General features: G+C 57.0%; 1 protein-coding gene across 3 annotated transcripts; it reads left to right on the forward strand.

The window, feature by feature from the left end:
* The first annotated feature begins 807 nt into the window (after nt 1-807).
* On the forward strand, nt 808-9,563 carry FAM3A (FAM3 metabolism regulating signaling molecule A). 3 transcript variants are annotated; one of them, XM_055438377.2, is made up of 12 exons: nt 808-1,004; nt 1,334-1,406; nt 1,649-2,531; nt 3,303-3,410; nt 3,998-4,021; nt 6,388-6,511; nt 6,607-6,665; nt 6,855-6,913; nt 7,066-7,116; nt 7,687-7,771; nt 7,848-7,974; nt 8,919-9,563. In XM_055438377.2, exons 3-12 carry the CDS (start codon nt 2,371-2,373, stop codon nt 9,012-9,014), a joined length of 894 nt encoding a protein of 297 aa, XP_055294352.1. In that variant the 5' UTR covers nt 808-1,004; nt 1,334-1,406; nt 1,649-2,370; the 3' UTR covers nt 9,015-9,563. The 3 variants fall into 3 exon arrangements, with proteins under 3 accessions (XP_055294352.1, XP_088690370.1, XP_088690371.1); XM_088834244.1 differs by lacking the exons at nt 1,649-2,531; nt 6,855-6,913; XM_088834245.1 differs by lacking the exons at nt 808-1,004; nt 6,855-6,913.
* Nucleotides 9,564-9,907: the final 344 nt, after the last annotated feature.

Below are 9,907 nucleotides of genomic sequence, written 5' to 3' on the forward strand. Positions count from 1 at the left end.
AAGAGCTTGGCAAATGGTCAGTACTATGTGATCCCATATACTAATCCCTGACAGCTGCAGCAGGGGCCTGAAACATCACCTTGATCTTGTAGGGAGAAGGGGTGGGGTGGGAGGGAGTGTTGTGGATGCCAGTGTAGAAGTTCCTGGATGCTAACCATAGCTCTGCTACTGCCTAGCTCTATCAGCTTTCTCTGGTATTTTTGGTTCTTTCCTTAGGGAATTTTCCCATAAGTGAGGTCACTGGGTCAAAGGGCACGGATATTTCTGTGGTTCTCACGCCGCTGGGCTGCAGACGTCCCAGACCGATAGGTTCAGGCTACAGGGTGGCCCCAGCTCTCCCAGCCTGGGAGGTGATCAGGGTGCCCCGGCGGTGTCCAGGGTGCCTTCCTGAAGGAGGCTGGGGGAGCAGGCAGGAGGTAAACGCGTGTGAACGTGCCGCTCTCTGGAAAACAGACCGGCGAGCAGGGAGGCCGCTCAAGGCTGAGCCTGCTGGCTCCTGGATCGTCGCACCCTGCCGTTTCCCCGGCCATGCCTCTGTCACTCCGTGTTGCGAAAACGTACAAATTTGAACGTTGAAAGAATTTCTCATTACGCCCCCGGATCCCACAGCCAGTTTGTAGGCTTTGGATTTGAGCGCAGAGCAGGAGGGTAGCCCCGCCCTCAAAGCCTGGGAAGGCGGGGCTCTCTCCGCTGAGCGAAGTCTCAGGGGAGATGTCATGGGCGGGGCCGAGCGTGGCCCCTCCCCCCGGAGCCCGGCCCGGGGGCTCCGCCGGAGCGCGCGTCGGGGGCGGGGCCAATTCGGGCCCCTCCTACCCGGTAGCCGGCCGCCCAGCGCTAGCCAGTGACGGCGGTGGCAGCCGCGGGCCGAGCTCTCGCCCTGAGTCGCCATTGCCGGGCCTCTCGAGCTGCCCCGCGCAGCTCCCTGGCCTCGCCAAGTAGAGCGAGGCGGCTGGCCTCACGACTCTGCCCCCGATCCGGCTCACATCCCTCCCCCGTGGCGTCAGGCAAGTCTCCGGCCGGCCTGGTCGGCGTCGCCAGCCTCCATGCCCGGAGGGGTGGGGGCGGCCTCCCGCGGGAGGGACCAGCATCTGGGAGAACCACTTCCACTTCCCAGCCCCAGGGGCTCCCGGGGGCTCGATCGTGAGCCGCCCGGTTCCCGCGTCCCCTCCGGTCCCAGCCGGGCTCCTCTCCACGTCCCTGAAGGGCCTGGCCAGGGAGTTCGACCAGCAAATCTGTGCACCGATCACGCCCGCACCACAACTGGGGCCCACCACGAGGTCATCCCTGACCCCCACCCAAACCTGCTGTTCTGCTTTGTTGCCCCCCTCCCCAGAGCGCAGGGTCCCCAAAGGCTGCACCTGCCGGCTGCCCCAGCCCAGCGAGAGAAGTGGACATGAGGTTGGCAGGTGGGTAGCTTTCACCGTGAAAGGGAGAGACTTGGAAAGCAGACTCGGCTGGAGGCCCAGCTGCCCAGAGGTCTGTCTGGAAGGGCGGGGAGGGCGGGAGTGGTGGGACCACTGGGTTTGTTGGGTTTTGCAGAAACATTCATGCTGTGACCTTGAGCAAATCCTTTCACTTCTGAGGACTTCAGCTCCCAGCTCTCTCAGTCATGAGAAGAAGGGTACGATAGTCTGTTTCTCCCAAACAGGGTGACTGGCCACTCTTTGGAGAAAGAGCTATGTGAGAGACGCCCCAAGGAGTGCAGCAGCTGGGTGGACAGGGAGATGCAGTGGTCTTAGACAAGAAGCTGATCAAAGTGGCCCTGGGCTCGGATGGGAACCCACTGCCAGTTCTGCTGTTGCCTGGACAGTTGAGACGAAGCGGGCTTGGGGTCCCACCAGTTTCGGGGTGGACTTCCTAGCGGCGAAGGTTGCAGCACTATGAATGTATCCCAGGGAAGCTGGCCCATGAGGAACTGGCTGGGAAGATGTGGCCTCAAGAATGGTCAGGGCTGCCTGGGAAAACAAGAGTCACTGCTCTGTGAATGTCAGTTCAAGGTTGGGAGCAGAGGAGGCACTTATACAGATAGTCGAGGCAGGAGGGGAGAGTGAGAGAAGGGTATGGACACAGGATTTGGGGATTCCCCAGTGTCGTTCTGTAATGTTTTCACTTGCCACACTGTATGAATGGAGGCATCGTTTGCTCAAAGACAAAATACCAGAAGACTAGAGTTTGCTTATTTGGGATAGAAGAGAGAAGATCAGTTCTGTTTTAATATTTAGTTTGAGACACCTGTGAAATATCCAAATAGCAATAGTAAAGTAGCAGTTGGCTATATAGATATGGCTCAGAAGACAGGACAGAGCCAGAGATAAATGTTAAGGACAAGGAGAATGAATGACATGATCCGGGAAAAGTCCATGGAAGGAGATGAGAAGGCCATGTGGGACAGGAACCAGGACAAGCCCAGGTCTTCAGGGCAGAGTCTCGGAGGACAAGAAGGGTGAGGAGCATCCTATGGGCTTCTGGAGTGCCAGCCCAGAAGCGTTTCTGCAGGAGGGCTTCAGGCTGGAGACAACGAGGCCCCACAGGTAACCCCGGGGCACTGACCCCAAGAAGGTCCCGGGCCGGGGGTCTTGGCGATAGGCTGTCCTACGGGGCTGATGGAGGCGTGGGCAGAGGGGAGGAGATCAGAAGACAGAGGGACCAGAAGGGAAGTCTATGCGAGGTGGAAGGAGTCAGCATATGTGACTCTGGAGGGGCCTGTGAGGAGGGGAAGGGAGTGGATGGAGGCCAGCGGCCAGCTGGGGATGTGATCCCCAAGGAGGCCTGTCCTCCTGCATCTTCGGAGAATGGGAGATGTTGACAATAGAGGACCAAGAGTGAGAGAGAGTGAGCTATTCCAAGAACACCGGGCAGGTTGGGGAGCTGGGCACCCAGCTCACAGCAGGGGAAGGGAGGGCTTCTAAAGGGGTAAGAGCCTTCTCCTTCATCATTGCAGGAGAAAGGAGGGCCGGATGGCAGGGACTCAAATGCATGGGGACTTCACGGGTTAGGGGGCTCCTCTGTCAGCACGGGATGGGGGCAAAGCCCTCTCAAGCAGGGGCTCTGGAAGGCCCCTCCACACCGCCAGGGAGAACCAAGCCAAGAGCCTTCCAGGTGCAGCAGCCTTTCCTTCTTCACCCACCAGGAGCTGATCCCCCTCTCGTGCCTGGTGGGCAGCCGCAGGTCCCCCCCTCCTTTCTGTTCTCCCATCCCTTCCTCCCCAGCGGATGAGGAGACCCTCTCATGAAAAGGTCTGGGGTCGTCTGGGAGCTCACTGCCCTCAGAAGTGACCTCGCTCACATCTGTCCTGCCTCCAGGCCCCCTTCGCATTGTGGCCCTGGTCATCACCATGGCTGTCACCTGGATCATAGTCAGCATCCTCCTTGGTGGCCTTGGCTTTCCTCGGATCCAGCAACTCTTCACCAGTGAGTGTGGGACTTTCCCTCACCCCACTACAAGGGTCGCTGGCAGCAGGCACCCGGACCTGCGGGCTGAGGCTCAGGATGGGGCTGGCAGTGGTCTGGTTTGTCTGTCTCCTCCCAGCGGGACACTGGGAACTGTCCCCACTGGTCTGCCTCTTGGTGTCTGGCACAGCCTGACCCTTACCAGCCAGTTGCTTTGGCTGGGCACACCAATCCCCACTCATTAGAATTCATTCAGTTCAGTTGGAGTCACTGGGGCCGGAGTGGGGGGTGGGGTGGGGCTTCGGCTGAATCTTGGAGATGATGCCCTCATTGGTCCCCGGAGGCTTTCCACTGGGTTCTGAGACGGGGAGGGAACTCGACCCCTTCTTCCCCGGACACCTCATCTCTAAGGACTTTTCACAAGTCCCATGTACCCTTTCCTGGAGCAGAGAGCTTTGCATGTGAATGTTTAGACTTGCCCAGGAATGTATGTGCCAGGGTCAGCCTGGCATAGCCCCTGGCCCCTGATCCTGGTTTGCCCGCCATGTTGACTTCCTGGTACAGGACCAGGCTGCCCTACTAACAGAAACAACTCTCTGTACCCACAGGCCAAGAGAACTCAGTGACTGCAGGTAAGGTTCCTCTCACCTTACTGCTCCTGCAGTGTGCCTATACCCTTTGACCACCTTTGTGACAGCCATGCTTGTACCCAGCCCACCAGGGTTTCTCTTCTCCATTTACCCCTCCCCATACTATAGCCCACTGGAGCTGCTTGCATGCTTGGAGTCCAGAGAACAAGTTACCTCCTTCCAGAACACCTAGGGGGCCAAGCATAGGATAGACATCGCCATTCTGAAAGGGAGGAATTGTAAGGAATAAAGAGGTCATCAGTCTCAAACATGTCCAAATCCCAGCAGGGCAGATCCATTCCATTTCAAATCCTAAGAAGAATCCCTGGGCCTTTAAGGGGGTGGAGGTTGGCGGGGCTCTGGAATATAGGGGACGATCTCACCCTCCCTCTGGGCCCAAGTCAACTGTGGCCTCTGCAACTATTGGCCTACCCTTGGAATTATCCTTCCTCCCTTCCATCCTTTGTCTGTCTTTCTCAGTCCAGCCTGGAAAAGTTCCTACTTGTATATAAGTCTCAAAAACCTTGTTGATCTCCTTTGGAATTCATGAGGGTCTAAGCTATAGACAAGAGAGTCCTCCAGATCATTCCTGGATAATGTCATCTCTCTCTCCTGGCTTCTGCTGACACAGCTGAGTAGGTCCACAAGTAACCCGCCTAGCTCTTAACAAACAGTTGTCCAGCCACGCCCTGGGTGTTGTCTCCTGAGCCTGCTTTTCTCTTTTTTTTTTTTTGCAATATGGTTAGGCTGAGAATTTTCCAGACCTTCACATTCTGGTTCTTTCATGCTTAACTGGCCTGTCTTCCCTCCCATGTTATTGTGAGCAACAAGGAGAAATCCTCAACACTCTGCTTAGAAATCTCCAAGTTCAGCCTTCATGAGTTGTACCTTCCACAAAACACTAGAACACAATTTGGCCAAGTTCCTTGCCACTTGATGACAAGGGTGGCCTTTTGGCCAGTGTCCCAGAACACATTCCTCATTTCTGTCTGATAGCTCACCAGAAGCACCTTTAGCACTCACATTTCTAGTGACATTCTGGGCACAGTGATGTGAATATTCTCCATGAAGGTAGAAGCTTTCTCTACTGTTCTTCTCCTTTCTTTCTGAGCCCTTAGCAGAATTACCTCCAATGCCCGTATGTCTACTAACAGTCTCTTCAAGGCAATCTAGACCTTTTCTAAGAACTACCTCAGAATCCTACAGCCTCTACCCATTACCTGGTTGGAAAGCCATTTCCACATTTTGGGGGATTTATTACAGTAGCACCCCACTTCCTGGTCTCAAACTCTGTATAAATTTCCTGGGGTGGCTATACCAAAATGGCAGAAACTAGGTGGCTTAAACAGTAGAAGGGTATTCTTTCTGTTCCGGAAGCTCCAAGTCTGAGATCTAGGTATTAAAAGGCTACTCTCATCCCAAAGGATCCAGGGGAGGCTCCTTCTGGCATCTTCCAGCTTCTGGTAGCCCCAGGTGGCCCCTGGCTTGTGACTTCATCCCTTCTGTCTCGGCGCCCATCTTCACACAGCCTTCTCCTCCACGCCTGTGTCTTCTGTCTTCTAAAACCACACATCATTAGATTTAAAGTGATTAGTGAAGTCACTCAGTCCGGTCCAACTCTTTGTGACCCCATGGACTGTAGCCTACCAGGCTCCTCTGTCCATGGGATTTTCCAGGCAAGAGTACTGGAGCAGGTGGCCATTTCCTTCTCCAGTCATTACATTTAGGGCCCACCCTATTCCAGGGTGATTGCCTCTAAATGAATTATAATGTCAGTAACCCTGTTTACCGGAGAAGGCAATGGCACCCCACTCCAGTACTCTTGCTTGGAAAATCCCATGGATGGAGTAGCCTGGTGGGCTACAGTCCATGGGGTCGCTGAGAGTCGGACACAACTGAGCATCTTCACTTTCACTTTTCACTTTCATGCATTGGAGAAGGAAATGGCAACCCACTCCAGTGTTCTTGCCTGGAGAATCCCAGGGACGGGGGAGCCTGATGGGCTGCCATCTGTGGGGTCGCACAGAGCCAGACACAACTGAAGCGACTTAGCAGCAGCAGCAACCCTGTTTCCACTGAAGGTCACGTTTTGAGGTCCTGGGGCTTCCAAGCCTCTTCTGTGGGAACACAGTTCACCTCGTAATACACCATCCTCCTGGCGGCTTTCCTGCTATCCTCTGTTCTCCCATCAGTGTACAAAGAGCCTCCCTGGGGGTCCCTGACCTCGATCTAAGCCATGTCTCCTCTGCACACCAGTCCCCTGGTCTGTGATCACTCATTCATCCCTATGGGCTGGGCCTGACCACCTCCTCTCAGGTGTTCAGTGCCCCCAGGGCCAGGTCCAGGAGTCACACTGGTTGTCCCCACAGAACCACGGGCCAGGAAGTACAAATGCGGTCTGCCCCAGCCATGCCCCGAGGAGCACCTGGCCTTCCGTGTGGTCAGCGGCGCTGCCAACGTCATTGGACCCAAGATCTGCCTGGAAGACAGGATGTGAGCCTCTCAGGACGGGGCCGGGGTGGGGCGGGGAGGGAAGCAGAGGCTGTGTGCCGTTGATGGGCCATTGGAAAGCTCTGTCCCCCTGCCAGGCTCATGAGCAGTGTCAAGGACAACGTGGGCCGGGGACTGAACATTGCCCTGGTGAATGGTGAGTTCCCCATGGAGCAGAGATGCAAAGCCAGGTGGCAGCCTGCCACCCTCTGTCCACATGCCCACTCCGGCAAGTCCCAGGGGGACCTGGGACGGTGGGGGGCACTGTGTGGGAGCTGAAGTCTCCACAGAAGAGGTGACCCGATGGACAAAAGCATGGTAGCAGTGAAGATCTCGAACTTTCCAGGGATGGGAGGCTGCTGCCTGGAGAGCCCCTGGAGGGCCGCCAATGCCTGGCAATCTTGGGTGGGTCCTGGCGTGTGAGCCAGCAGCACGGTGGGCATGCAAATGTTGGGTGTGCAGGGGGGGATCCTCTGGAAGGGCTGCTGATCTGGGGGCTCCGGGTAGCATCACCCTGGCAGCTCCTGTAGCAGCACCCAATTCTTCCCTCTATCCAGGAGTAAATGGAGACCTCATCGAGGCCCGCGCCTTCGACATGTGGGCGGGAGGTGAGTCAGGCCGCCACTACCACTTTCTGACTGTGGGTAGAATGATAGCTCCTTTGCCCTGAACTCTGTTCCCTCTGTAGGTTCCCCTGGCAGCTCGAGCACTCCCTCACGCTCAGAAAAGGTGGGGAGAAGGATTAGTGTACAGTTAGGACTTTGGCCCTGGCTTCTTATTTTCTGGGCTTCCCTGGTGGCTCAGATGGTAAAGCATCTGCCTGCAATGTGGGAGGCCTAGGTTTGATCCCTGGGTCAGGAAGATCCCCTGGAGAAGGGAAATGGCCACCCACTCCAGTACCCTTGCCTGGAGAAATCCCATGGATGGAGGAGCCTGGTGGGCAATAGTCCATGGGGTCGCAAAGAGTTAGCCACGACTGAACGACTTCCCTTTTTCTTTCTTTCCTTACTTGTTTCCTAAACTTTTCTGTCTCTTATTTGGTTCCTAAACTCACTTGGCGGCCTGGCTTGGCATGAGTCCCTGGCCCGCGCCCTGCTAGTCTCCTCGTTTGGGGAACAGGGGTTGGTGAGGGAGGGGAGCCCAGAGGCGGCCAGCACTCCACGGGACCTGTCCCCCAGATGTCAACGACCTGCTGAAGTTTATCCGGCCGCTTCACGAAGGCACCCTGGTGTTTGTGGCTTCCTACGACGACCCAGCCACCAAGTAAGTGATGGCCAAGGCCGGCCTCAGCCTCATCCATCTAGGGTCACGGCTCACCTCTCTTCCTTCTGTGCGGCAGGATGAATGAAGAGACCCGGAAGCTTTTCAGTGATCTGGGCAGCAAGAACGTCAAGGACCTTGCCTTCCGGGACAGCTGGGTGTTTGTGGGGGCCAAGGGTGTGCAAAACAAGAGCCCCTTTGAGCAGGTATGGGCACAAAGCCTGGTACCCCCACTGCCTGTCCCAGGGCAGTCTGCCCACCCCTCTGGCCTGTGTCTCCAAGGTCCCCTTCTGTTCATGCTGCGGCCTTCCCTGAATTCTGCCTAGCACACCTGCCCCCCGCCCCACAGTGGTCCTGGCTCCCTCACCATCTGCACAGGGAGGTCAGTAACTTTGATCTTCTCTCTCTTATCTGGATTTCCCCCTAAAGACCCTTTAAATGGCAAAACTTTCACATGAGCAAGAGTCACAGTTAAGATACCTCCCTCCTATACATCTTCAAGATGCTCGCCAGACGTCTTGGCAGTCGTTTGGTTAAGACTCTGTGCTTCCACTGCCAGGGGTAGGGGGCAGGGGGCATGGGTTCTATCCCTGGTCAGGGAACTGAGATCCCTCATGCCTCGTGGTACAGCACCACCCCCACCCCCAAAAGATTCTCAGTGATGTCCCATCCCTGCCAAACCCAGGACCCCAGTTCACCCTGTACACCCTGCTCCCCAGCTGCCCTAATTGGGAGGCCCCCGCCCCCAAACCCTGCTCCCCACAACAGGGCAAGGCAAACAGGCCATTCCAGTGGTTTCTGGAAGGCTCCAGCTGCCAAAAGAGTGGCTCGGATCCCAGACAAGAAATGTCCCTTTGGGCCTCACTCTTGGCACAGCTTTCATGGGCTCCCTGCAGGTGAGGTGAGGGCTGGGACACACCCGTCCTTCCCTTCACAGCACGGGCCAGGCCCACCGGAGTTCCAAGAAGCTGACCCCCTCCAGCTGTAAGGGGCCAGCTGCTGCCATCTTTAGATGAAAACACTGAGGCACTGGCAGATGGAGCTGGGTGCCCAGAGAGTGCCTCCTTGGTTGACCCCAGCCCGAGGGGACAGAGGGGCTGTCTGGCCCTAGTGGCCAAGGACTGAGTCCATGCCTTCTTCTACCCCACAGCATGTGAAGAATAGCAAGCACACCAATAAGTACGAAGGCTGGCCCGAGGCACTGGAAATGGAGGGCTGCATTCCCAGGAGGCCCGCAGCCAGCTAGGGGCCAGGCTCGCAGATGAGACTAAGCAAGGCTGCGTGTGCCCGGCCCCTGACAAGGCACCAGCACAGGGCTGAGGCTCTGACCCCATGCCCAGCATGTCGGGGCTTTGAGGTGGTGACCAGCGACCAGACCGTGACCCGTAGCGGGGGCTGCCCAGTGGACCCCGTCACCCTTTGTGTCTGGGGGGAATCCCAAGTACCTGTCTCCTTTTCTGAAAGCTGCTCCCCTAGTCCACCCCCAGCCAAGCGAGTCCCAAGCACCTGCAGCCTCAGGTTTGGTAGTGGCTGCCTAGAAGGCTTGGGCACCTTCCAGAACCTCTGCATCCCAGAGTGCCTTGCGGCTCCATGGGCCAGGCCTGTTTCCAGCATGATTCATCGTGCTGGGCCACCTGGCCACATCAAGGGAGGGGCGGCCACCTTGGAGCCGGGCCAGCTGCGTGCTGAAGTTGTGGCCTGATGGCAGTCTCTGGAGTGGCGGGTAGCCGCCCCTGTGGTTTGTCAGAGGGCCCACCTTCTCCATGACCTCTTAATAAACTGGTGGCCCACAATAGGATGAAGTGTGTTCAGGGGGGAAGTCAGGGGTGTTGGTGTCCTGGGGGAGGGACACATCCCCGAGGCTCAACCGACTTGCCTCCACACCCTTCATAGGGGGCCTGTGTCTCCAGGGCGCATGTCGTCCACAGGCCCCTCTGCCCAGCGGGTATCCCTGTAGCCTTGCCCAGAAAGAGGATTCTGGTTGCCAGAAACTGGCTGAATCCCTTGGACACAGGTCTGTAGACAGGAGTGGGGATTCAAATCAACCCAGGAGGCTTCCCCCTCCTACCCCGGCCTCCCTCAAGAGCTGGTGCGTCTCCCCACAGCGCTTAGCTTTAGATCCCTTTGAAATCAGGGCAC

Source organism: Moschus berezovskii, chromosome X (genome assembly GCF_049115385.1).
Source record: "Moschus berezovskii isolate FMDL1 chromosome X, NW_MosBer_1.0, whole genome shotgun sequence".
In the NCBI taxonomy this organism is placed as follows: Eukaryota; Metazoa; Chordata; class Mammalia; order Artiodactyla; family Moschidae; genus Moschus; species Moschus berezovskii.